The sequence below is a fragment of the Acinonyx jubatus genome, chromosome C1, assembly GCF_027475565.1.
Source record: "Acinonyx jubatus isolate Ajub_Pintada_27869175 chromosome C1, VMU_Ajub_asm_v1.0, whole genome shotgun sequence".
NCBI lineage: Eukaryota > Metazoa > Chordata > Mammalia > Carnivora > Felidae > Acinonyx > Acinonyx jubatus.
In genome coordinates this window covers 156,115,810-156,128,593 of record NC_069381.1, presented here as the reverse complement: position 1 = coordinate 156,128,593, position 12,784 = coordinate 156,115,810, and the positions used below count along the sequence as shown (strand labels likewise).

Here is a 12,784-nt window from a genome sequence, read left to right as displayed (position 1 = left end):
TCACGCTCTGTTTTTCTGTCTTAAAAAAATAATAATAAATAAAATAAAGTAAAATAAAATAAAATAAACATTAAAAAATAACTTAAAAAAATTTTTTTAAGTTAAAAATAGAACTACCCCAGAATCCAGCAATCACACTATTAGGTATTTACCCAAAGGATACAAAAATACAGATTTAAAGGGGTACACGCACCCCAATGTTAATAGCAGCATTAACAACAATAGCCAAACTATGAAAAGAGCCCAAATGCCCAGCAACTGATGAATGGATAAAGAAGATGTGGTGTATAAATACAATGGAATATTACTCAGCCATCAAAAAGAATGAAATCTTGCCATTTGCAACAATGTGGATGAAGCCAGAATGTATTAGGCAAAACAAATCAAAGAAAGACAAATATCATATGATTTCACTCATACGTGGAATTTAAGAAACAAAACAGATGAGGGAGAGGGGGAGAAAGGGAGAGAGAGGGAAACAAACCATAAGAGACTCTTTATAGAGAACAAATGGAGAGTTGATGTTGGGAGGTGGGTGGGGGATGGGCTAAATGGGTCACAGGTATTAAGGAGGGCACCTGTCATGTTGAGCACTGGGTGTTATATGTAAGTGATGAATCACTAAGTTCTACTCCTGAAACCAATACTGCACTGTAAGTTAAAATTTAAATTAAAAAAAAAGAATATACATGGCTAAAAGGAATATTTAACATAGCAGGTTATAAAACTAAAATCCAAAGATCCTGAGGGGCTAGAACAATAAAATGAAATAAAGATTTAAGTAAGCCACTACAATCAGATTGTTTACTTTAAATCAATTCTACAAATACAAAGCAGAGAGGAAACTCTAACTTGTCAGCTTTAAGTGTTGGGGAGTGAGAGGGTCAAACCTAAGCATTTTATTTTTCACCACTGGGCTCCTGTGAACAGTCTAGCACAGCTGCTAGAAGGCTAACAAAAAAAAACTTGAGACCTTAACAAACAGTATGCTTATTGAAAGATAGCCCATGATTGTATACTGAATTAGATCACAGATTTAAAAGGGAGTGAATAGGTTAAAAAAAAAAAGGTATGTACAGCAGAGAATATTAAATAACTAAAGCTAAATATTTAAAGAGGCATCTTATGGAAGTAAAAACAAACATCTTTCTACAGGAAAAAATAAGAAATGTGTGAAAATTATAGAATTTTGGCACAGTATTGAGAAGAACTTCCTAATAATTAGAGCTATCAAACAAAAGAACAAGTTGCCTCAGAACTAGGTAAACTACCTATCACTCGAAGTGTTTATGAAAAGGCTTACCAACTATCAGGAATGTTGTAAAATCAATTCCTGCACTGGAAAAGAAATACAATAGACATTTCTAAGGCCTTCCCAACCAAAAGTTTCTATGATTCCCTACCCCACTCTTACACCTCCAAAACTAAAAATAATTTTTTCCCTTACCTATTAATTTATGAAAAGCAACTCTGACTTTCAATTTCAATAATCCTGTTTTTGCTACAGTTTGACAAATTAGTTTTTTAACTGTTCATTTGGATTCTGTCTTGAATAAAGGCAAGAGTATTGAGAACATGTTTACATAGTAACTTATTTTGCTGGGTGATTATTTCTCAATTATATAAGAGTAAGAAGAAAAAAGAACTAGAAGTAAAAAAACAAATCAACAATGGTTATCTCTGGATGGTACAGCTGAAGGTAAATGTTTTCTTTTTTTATACTTTTTTCTATATTTCAATTTTTCATATTTTTACAGTTTCACAGAGGGAAAAGTGTCTTAAATGTTTTCATTTGTATGAACAGCTAAGTACGTCAATGCCACAGAAATTAATGATCTGGTCACTGCACACAGATAAATGGACACTGCTATGGTAATGGCCACAGTGAATATAATCTTTCCTTACAATGTTATCTTCATCTAAAGGATACTATTTTCTCTGATAAATTCTCTAATTAGACCCAGGTACATATATTACAGAGATAATTCTTTTGAACTGAATTATCTGATGGTTATAAATAAATGTAAACAAAAAATACAAATATAAATTTAAAAATACTCTGTAAAGTTAAATGTGCTTATTTTCTTTTCAGTGCCATACAACACAAACATTTTCTACTCCTATTTCATATGAGCTATACAAAAAAAGAATAAGTAGTAGTAAGTAGCATGAAGAATGTCATGTGTATAAATAGCACTGCTGAGTACATAATGTTCTGTTACTCTAGGGACAGCGGGGACAAATATCTGACACAACTTGTATGAATAATATACTTTAAGTAGACTGCAATATATACCCTCATTCAAATAAAACTTTACAAATAGAATTCTTACTGCTGTTATAGTTCCAAATCCGTTTCTTCATTTTTAAAACAAAGTGGTTAAGAGTACCTTACCTCTAGAGTCTCTCCAATCCTAAATTCTTAAAACATTTTTAGTTGTTATAATCACTTCTCTACAGTAGTAATTAAGGGGCGCCTGAGTGGCTCAGTTGGTTGAGTGTCCGACTTCGGCTCAGGTCATGATCTCGCGGCCAGTGAGTTCGAGCCCCGCGTCGGGCTCTGAGCTGACAGCTCAGAGACTGGAGCCTGTTTCAGATTCTGTGTCTCCCTCTCTCTCTGACCCTCCTCCGTTCATACTCTGTCTCTCTCTCTGTCTCAAAAATAAATAAACATTAAAAAAAAAAAATTAAAAAAAAAAAAAAACACATCACTGCTCTCTTCTCATCCTGTCTTTTCATACCATTTGTTAAGTTACAAGAATGAAATCATGAAAAGAGTTTGCTCAATAATCTCATGGGCCTGTAGGGTAAGAGTGTAGAAACTCCAATCCTTAAATAATACCCAGGTCTTCATTAAATTTCAAATATAAATACTAAAAGCAAATATACCATTTGTGCCTATGGTTGGAAAAAAAAATGTAATATAGCTTTAAAAGCCTTCAAGAAATTTTGAAATGGCATAAATAGGTATTTGTTCAAGAAAATGTATATCTAGGTACTCTTCTATCATACTCTATCTTATCCCTTCATCAACTTTCTCCTTTACAGAGTTAAAAAAAAAGAGTTCACAAAGGTAAATATATTTTTTTTTTAATTTATTTGTGAAGTTACTTGACATACAGTGTAGTCTTGGCTTGAGGAGTAGATTCCTGTGATTCATCACTTATATACAACACCCAGTGCTCATCCCAACAAGTGCCCTCCTCAATGCCCATCACCCATTTTCCCCTCTCCACCACTCTCCATCAACCCTCAGTTTGTTCTCTGTATTTAAAGTCTCTCTGGGAATGCAAGCTGGTGCAGCCACTCTGGAAAACAGTATGGAAGTTCCTCAAAAAACTAAAAATTGAACTACCCTATGACCCAGCAATTACACTACTAGGCATTTACCCAAGGGATACAGGTGTGCTGTTTCGAAGGGACACATGCACCCCCATGTTTATAGCAGTACTATCAACAATAGCCAAAGTATGGAAAGAGCCCAAATGTCCATCAATGGATGAATGGATAAAGAAGATGTGGTATGTATATACGATGGAGTATTACTCGTCAATCAAAAAGAATGAAACCTTGCCATTTGCAACTACGTAGATGGAACTAGAGGATATGATGCGAAGTGAAATTAGAGAAAGACAAAAATCATATGACTTCACTCATATGAGGACTTTAAGAGACAAAACAGATGAACATAAGGGAAGGGAAACAAAAATAATATAAAAACAGGGAGGGGGACAAAACGTAAGAGACTCATAAATATGGAGAACTGAGGGTTACGGGAGGGGTTGTGGGAGGGGGGATGGGCTAAATGGGTAAGGGGCACTAGGGAATCTACTCCTGAAATCATTGTTGCACTATATGCTAATTTGGATATAAATTTTAAAAAATAAAAAATAAAACAAGTTAATAAAAAATAAATAATTTTTTTTTTTGAGTCTCTTATGGTCTGCCTCTCTGTAACTTATTTTTTCCTCCCCTTCCCCTATGGTCATCTGTTAAGTTTCTCAAATTCCACATATGAGTGAAATTACATGATATCTGTCTTTCTCTGACTGACTTCTTTCACTTAGCATAACACCCTCCAGTTTCATCCACGTTGCTGCAAATGGCAAGATTTCATTCTTTTTCATCACCTTTTAAAAAAATATCTTATAATCGTAAATATAAGCTTTCATTTTCTTGATGTACCACAGTAACTATTACACTTAAGGAAAACTCCTACAAAAGTCATTTCTGATTGCAGTGGTGTTTCATTATCATGTGATAGTTTTTCCAACCAACCAAAAAAAAAAAAAAAATGACTGAATAGATGGAAAAATCTATAATCAATTGTTGGTTTGTTAGTCATTATTTTGGATATCAAGAGAATCCAGGGAAAACAATGGCGGACATCACATCTTGGTTACAGAAGTTTTAAACATGTGTTTACAAATTCTTTGATATCCTCCCTGTAAAGGTGAGATCTATGTTCCCTCCCACTGACTCTGGGCCCACCTTCACAACTCACAACTAATAAAATGTAGCTGGAAAGGACACTGTAACTTACAAAGCTAGCTCAGAAAAGCCTGTACAGATTCTGCTCCCCAGCTGCTCAATCTGGGAGAAGCCAGTAACTATGTAACAACTTGAGACCCCATGCTAGAGAAGCCACAGGTAGTCACTCCAATGAAAAGCCAGCTGAGTTCCCTGGGGACAGTCAGCAATCAACTCCTAGGCCTGTCAGTGACCACCTTATATCTCTACCACAGCTGAGCCTTAGATGACTACAGTTGCAATGCAGTTAGTTGTTGGCTGCAATAACTAACTAGAATTGCATGAGGTAACCCAAGTGAGAAATGCCAAACTATACAGTTCCCAATTTCCCGAGTCATAAAATTGTAAGGAAAAAGAAAAAGAACAGTTTTAAGCCACAAAGTTTAGGAGAAATTTGCTGCACAGTAATAGTAATTAATCAGCAGTTTATCTGCTTTATAGAAAGAACTCTAAACCAACTAGACAGAAGACCTAGAGTCCATTTCCAACTCTACTAACTAGAGCTAAAATTTACTAGCTTGAGTGAACCTGTTATTTCCATGGAATTCAGCTTCTTCATTGATAAGAAAGTTAGGCAAAATGCACTTTAAGGTTTCTTTTAGCTCTAGCATTAGTAATGTTTATAACCACCAAATTGCCCCTTCCTAATTCTCATTTTTGTTTTTGTTGTACTATATGACTTTTCTATTTTTTTGTTTGTTTGTTTGTTTGAGACAGAATTCACGTGAGCGGAGGAGAGGCACAGAGAAGAGGAAAGAGAGAATCTTAAGTAGGCTCCATGCTATCAGCACAGAACCCAATGTGGGGCTCGATCTCACAAGCCATGAGATCATGTCCTGAGCCAAGATCAACTTGGATGCTTAACTGAGACACCCAAGAGTCCCTGATTTTTCTGTTTCCAGCTCAAGATTTGAAAATGTGTTCAGAACCAAAAAGCAAAGAACTTGTGGTATACAAATCAATAAAAATAAGTGTTTTTATATAAAAAATTGTGATTATAATCTTAAAATAGGAAATTTCTTGACTTTATTACTAAAACTCTTCTACAATTAGTCCTAAGTAATGATCTTATTTTTACACTTTTCTACATTTTTCATTTTAAGTATGCGTGATTTTTATAATCAGAAAAATATAATCTATTAAAATTTAAGATATGCGTATCCTGTGACTTAACAATTCCACCTTAGAAAACTATCTGCACATCTGCATAAAAAGAAATGTAAGTACTGCACCTTGTAAGAAAAAACTGCAAATTAAAGAAATGATTGGACAAACTGTAGTTTATTCATATTCCAGATTACTGTACAGCAAATGGAAAGAACAGTACTGACAAAGATGGATCTACACAATACACTTTGCAGTAAATAAAAGAAGGCCATAAAATAGCACAACACCTTTTATTTACACACATGCACACACACACATTTCTGTAAACACATGGTTATTTAACTCCATGGAAAAAGGTCTGTCGAGGACATCCGAACTATTAACTGTAGTTACCCAAAGAAGAGCTGGTGCTAGTGAGGATAGAGAAAGGACTTTTACTCTATCTGAACTGTCTGGAAAACAACTACAATGTATTTGTGCATTATTTAGGTAACATCTCAATTAAATTTTTAAAAATAAACTTCATTTGTCCATTTGCAGCTACGTAGCTGGAACTAGAGGGTATTATGCTAAGTGCATTTAGTCAGTCAGAGAAAGGCAAATATCATATGACTTCACTGATAAAAGGACTTTAAGATACGAAACAGATGAACATAAGGGAAGGGAAGCAAAAATAATATAAAAACAGGGAGAGGGACAAAACATAAAAGACTCTTATAGAGAACAGAGGTGTGCTGGAGGGGTTAGGGGAGGAGTGGATGGGCTAAATGGGTAAGGGGCTTATGGAATCTATTCCAGAAATCATTGTTGAACCATGTGCTAACTAACTTAGATGTAAATTATAAAAAATAAATAAATAAATAAACCATTAGGGGTTAGAGAAAGGTATATTGGTGAATGGCACTCAGTTATATAAATATAAACTAAGCTCTAAATTGAATATTTGGTATATGGGGTAAATTTGCCAAAGAAAATTTGACAGGTAATATGAAAAAAATAAAATGTGTTTAATAAATAAATATAAAAATAAAAATAAACTTCATTCTTTTAAAACATGCTTTAGCAAACTATTTCCTCCAGAACAATAAATAGAAATGTATATAATATGACCCACAACAGCTCAAAAATTCATGTATTTGAACCACTTCTCACATGAAGTACTCAGACAAAAACATTTATCAAGAGTCTACTCTATGTCTAATCCATGATAGGTACTTTATACGTTATCCCATTTAATCCTAACATAATCACCTTCATTTCTCCAAGAGAAAATGGATGTTCGGAAGTTAAATAACCTGGCAAAAGCAGAGCAAGATTATGAAAGAAAATTCAAACTAAGGTCTTCCTAACTCTAAAGCCCAAGGTTCTCTTAAAGAAAAACTAAAATAGATAGCCCTTCAATGCACTTCCAGCTAAACAACTCACTTGAAACTCTTTAAGTCTGCAAATGCCCGAATTACCCCATTTTTATGAAAATATAATAAACACATATATTTAGAAAATATATAAACTAAAAAAAATATGTAAATTACAAAAAGTACTTTTAAAGAGATTAAAATTTTAATTATAAAATGTGATTTAAATGTGAAAAAGTCTAAAGTACTTTTAAATACATAAGTTAAATATGTATCACATGCTCTAACAGTAATTCTTCTCAGATACTCTCAAAAAATGATGTATTTTGAGGATAGAAGAAATGAAGTATTTTGAAGCTGTCACCATCAAGATGTTTTTAATATGATACTCACACTGACACACAATCATAATGAAGGAACAAAATATTATATATTATTGTAATAAAACCGTATCACACACAAAAAGTTGCTGAAACAAAGAATCCAAGAGGAAAGAACAGAGGAACAGAAGATGTAAGGACAGACTAGAAGCAATGGTAATGAACAAAGAAAAGCCATATTTCAAATCCTCTGATACCCCCGCAAAAATTACTTCTCTCTCCACCCCCACCCCCCCCCCACACACATACATACACAAAAGGATTTCCTTCTAGCACCCTACCATAAAATACAGTGTTATTGTAATGCAGTTATATACAATTAAAATCTCCCTTGTCAGTTTAAAAAGGCAATCTGGAGAGTTTAGGCAAAGACAAAATGACTGTTACTACTTTCCTTACACAGAGGAAAAGGATCTATGTTGAACATCAGTTTTCTACATGCCCAGAAATCAAATTCAATTCATGGAAGTAAAGCAGAATTATTAGCATGGCTGTTAGATGCATAATGCTAGGTATGCTAAAATAATACGAAAATTTTATCCCATCATATAACGTAAGTATAGGTTTTTATTGTTCTAAATCACATAAAATGTTTAGATTATCTTTAAAAGTGTTCTGTAACATCACTAAACCATTTCATTATGAAACTATTTTCTAAAGTTTCTACTGACAATAGACAAGGCTCCTTTCCTATCTGGCTGGCTTTAAACCAAAAATGTCCATGCACCCATTCATATTCAACTCCTAGTATTCCCAGATCTTGCCTTTTTAGAGGCCATTTTGCCTCCCCATAAAATGCCCTTATGGAAAGAAGAGTAAGTCATTTGAAACCACATGTCTATTATCCAATCTCTTCCTTCTTTGACATAAGAACAATTAGTATTCCTACCTCCATCACTCCCCTCCACTAGCTTCGAAATGGAATTATTATTATTTTGGTTGGAATAATGAATAATGTTTATATGTACTTTTGAGAATCTATTTTAAATACAAGTTTTCCAATTCATCATTATAGCAATGTTCTTTGTAACTTATCTTTAAAGTTAAAAAAAAACAAAAGTTTTAGCTAACCATTTGCACTATTTTTAATGATTTTAAATTTAATTTTTTTTATGATTTTATTTTAACTTATTTAACAGACACATATACAGTGTTCACAATATGCCAGGCACTAGTTTAAGTGCTTTCATATATGAACTCATTCAATCCTCATAATAACGCCTGGCAATAATACTATTATCACCTCCATTTTGCAGAAGAGGAAATTTAGCCATGGAGAAGTTAGGACACTTGCCTAAAGTCACACTACTAATTGGTACAGGAGCCAGAAACAAACCCAGGCACTCTAATTCCAGAGTCAAACTTGTAAACAGCCTATGAAATTGTCTCTCCAATTTGTTGAAAACTCTTTGAAACTGTCCAAAAAGGGACTCCATAAAATGTTGCATTTTGTGAGAGCCTTTTTAGAGGGGAAAAATACTACCAGGAAGTTCAAATTATAAGGCATTAAATCAATTACAAGACATCAATAACAGAAATCATGTTTTCAAAAAGGATATTTTTCTTAGTTCATGTGATATTTTCAAATCAAAATGGGTTTTCAAAGAAAAAGTGTATGTTTTAATATAACACAATTTTTAGGTTTTAAATTTTAATCACTGGGGCGCCTGAGTGGCTCAGTTGGTTAAGTATCTGACTTCGACTCATCTCAGGATCTCACAGCTTGTAGGTTCGGGCCTCGTGGCTCATGGGTTTGAGCACCGCATTGGGCTCTGTGCTGACAGATCAGAGCCTGAAATCTGCTTCCAGTTCTGTGTGTGTGTCTCTCTCTGTCCCTCCCCTGCTCATGCTCTCTCTCTCTCTCATTCTCTCTCTGTCTCTCTCTCAAAACCAAACATCAAAAAATAAATAAATTTTAATCATTAAATGTATAATTTTAGAAAAATGTGAAATTTAAATTTCATAAGCATCAAAATTGTACACAAATATTTGTATATTTGATCCCTTATAAATTGTATATTAATAAAATATATGAATGTTCTAAAGGATTTATCAGACATATTTAATAAACACTACTATTTGGCTAGTAAGTACTATAAAAGTTGAAATTTCAAACTGACAGCCCATTTCCCTGCTTTTTAAAATAAGATATAACATATAAGGTATAGCTTGTTATGAAATTGGAAAAGCAGTTACATTTTATTTTTTTAAGCAGTTACATTTTATACTCTTTTAATACACTGTTCTAGACTAAGCTAAATTTCTTAAAACAATTTCATTGTATATAGGATAATTTGGGTCAACATGGGGATATCTTCCTAGGAGAAATTGCTATCTCTTTCTATCTCCCACTTTTGAACTGTGAAGAAAGAAATGAATTATAAACCAGAAGTAAAAAGCTAGTAACTTTGCAATCTTGGCTAAATTATTTCACTCTAGGCTTCAGTGTCCTTGTCTACAAAATGAGAAATTTAAACTAGATAACATCCACAAATCTATACAGTTCTAAAACTTTTATTTGCAAAAAGTTTTAAATTTTAAATGTCACCTCATCTGAAGAATCTAGTTGTCCCAAAGTTCCTGTTGCACCCGCAAAACCTTTGGAAAGGAAAAAAAAAAATTTCCTTCATAGCTGTTACGTATTGCCTTACTTTAAAATTATTCTGAGACATAAACAAAAAGCTAAGTTTTGTTACATTAAGACAACTCATTCCCACAGTTATCTTGGGAGAGTTCAACATTTATCTTTAATAAATTTGGGCCTAATATAGGTTTATACTTCAAAGGAAATCTGTAGTGAAAATCCAGATTTAATCATCACAAATAATGTTTCAGAAGGATCTCTTTCTTTTTATATCATTGTTTACTAAAATATTAAGATACTAAAGTTTTGGGCTACTCTTAAATAGCAACTGCTACCTTCTTCATGAATTAAAAACAGAACCTTAAATAAACTTAACCAAATTCCATTTAAGAAATGTATTCTCTTCTTTGGCCAATCTATTCTTTCTTGCTTCTACATGTTTACCACCAAGGAATGACACATTACTTAAATTTCTCCAACAACAAGTCAAGTGTGAGGGTCTTTCTGTTTTAACACAGAAAAGTCACCACTGTTCAAATTAAACAGACAAACCTTGCACTGCCAGAGTGCTAGTGCCAGCTGATGGTTCCTGTAGACCGTATACAAGTTTATCCTCGGGATACGTAAGTCCAGAGCTCTTCAGAGCTATAAGGTACTTTTCATGACTTTTCTTTGCACAAGCATTTTCTCCAAGACCTAATATTTAAAATCAGAAAAAAATTCCATTCAAAATATAAGTAAAGCAACCTCAGTAACTAATATATGTATAAAAGAGCTGAATATTCTAATGGCAGGAGAACCCTAGAATGAATAATATAAAACAGCTTCAGGCAAAACTGCACGGCATGTTTATAACAAATAATAAAATCTACTAGGTAACAAATGTAAAATATGCCAGAGATTATAAGCAAGGCACAAGAGGTACACAGATTAATAAGGGTATAATTCCTGCCTTCAAGGAACCTGAAAACTCATGGCAGAGAAAGGCAGATAATCCGGTAAATGACAATTTAGTGTATTAGACTTCACCATTTGGCTTGACAATCTGTGCTCTCACAGTACTGTGCAGCTAGACTTAACCCAAAGCAAAATACTTAGGAAAGGCTTCCTGGATAAAATAATACCCAGGTGGAATGTTCAAGCATTATAACTGAGATTACTCTTAATTTCTGTTTTATCAAACTTTTTCCATCACATTTTCTATCACAAGAATTAAAAGTATAATTTCTATAGAAGTATCAGTTAAAATTAATTTATTCCAAGTAATACTGAAAACCTTAAGTTCTAGAATTACATAATCCTGGAACTTTCACTTTAGCATTGCGGCTTATTAATTATTGCCAATTTTTGTTTTGTTTTTTAATATATTTATGGAGCATGGAATAACAGTAAAAGAAAAACATTTATTTTGAGAGTTCTTTAAAAGAAAAAGATTGGGGCGCCTGGGTGGCTCAGTCGGTTAAGCGTCCCACTTCGGCTCAGGTCATGATCTCACAGTTTGTGAGTTCAAGCCCCGCGTCGGGCTCTGTCCTGACAGCTCAGAGCCTGGAGCCTGTTTCAGATTCTGTGTCTCCCTCTCTCTCTCTCTCTCTCTCTCTCTGACCCTCCCCCGTTCATGCTCTGTCTCTCTCTGTCTCAAAAATAAATAAACGTTAAAAAAAATTTTTTTAATAAAAAAATTAAAAAAGAAAAATAAAAGAAAAAGATTATTCGCTGTCTGAAAGCCAAAATACCATGGCATTGTACACCTCTTAGGCAAATTACATATCTTAAATTAAGACCTCAATCTCTTGATTATAAAAATACATAAATGAACTTAATACTTGTTGAGCTTTTCTCTATTTTCTCTCCTTGCTAGCCTGAATAATTGCAATAGAACAGTTTTGGTTTGGGTTTTTTGTTTTTTTTTTTAAGATTTATTTATTTTTGAGAGAGAGAGCATGCGCGCAAGACAGGGACAGAAGATTTGAAGCGGGGTCTGTGCTAACAGCACAGAGCTCGATGTGGGGCTTGAACCCAAGTGCCCCAGAACAGTTTTGGGTTTTCTTGTTTTGTTTTAAAAAATATTTTTTAATTTATTTTTGGGAGAGAGAGAGAGAGAGAGAGAGAGACAAAGCATGAGCAGGGGAGGGGCAGAGAGAAAGAGAGACACAGAATCTGAAGCAGGCTGCAGTCTCTGAGCTGTCAGCACAGAGCCCAATGCGGGGCTCGAACCCATGAACCACGAGATCATGACCTGAGCTGAAGTGGGATGCTTAACCGACTGAGCCACCCAGGAGCCCCTAGTTTAGTTTTTTAAATGTCTCTCTGGGCTGGTTTAAAAAAAGACAAAAAACAAAACAAACAAAACAAAACAAAACAAAAAAACACTCTAGCACTTATTAAAACAGAGAGGAATACATCTATCCTTCAGTTCAAGTCCAATATTAAAAACAATTACATTTAGTGTAACACAAACAATTACATTTAGTTTATAAAGAATAAAGACCTTTGGGGCACCTGGGTAGCTCAGTCATGATTTCGGCTCAGGTCATGATCTCAAGGCTTGTGAGTTCGAGCCCGCATTGGGCTTTGTGCTGATAGCTCAGAGCCTGGTGCCTGGTTCAGACTGTCTTCTTGGTCTTTCTCTCTGCCCTTCCCCTGATCTGTCTCTCTCTCTCAAATATAAATAACATTAAAAAAATTAAAAAAAAAAAATAAAGACCTTCTAAGCATCCTATATGAGAAATGACTACATGTCTCCTGAGTAATAAAAGCCATGTATTTCTCTCAATTGTGATGGATGAAATTTTTGTAATACTTTAAGTTTACTTATTTTTGAGAAAGGG

The 12,784-nt window shown here is 33.9% G+C and overlaps 1 protein-coding gene across 7 annotated transcripts in view; it reads right to left on the bottom strand.

The window, feature by feature from the left end:
• UBR3 (ubiquitin protein ligase E3 component n-recognin 3) overlaps positions 1 to 12,784 on the bottom strand; it is a 232,181-nt gene that overhangs the window by 176,059 nt on the left and 43,338 nt on the right. For all 7 annotated transcript variants that reach the window (XR_003418818.2, XM_053215249.1, XM_027055521.2 and 4 more), the window contains exons 4-5: positions 10,509 to 10,652; positions 9,921 to 9,970 (exon numbers count right to left, since the gene is read on the bottom strand). Coding sequence is in view for 6 of the 7 variants with exons in the window: in XM_053215249.1 (XP_053071224.1) it covers positions 9,921 to 9,970; positions 10,509 to 10,652 (194 nt within the window). In the remaining variant the exon portion in view is untranslated. The remainder of the gene's footprint in view (positions 1 to 9,920; positions 9,971 to 10,508; positions 10,653 to 12,784) is intronic.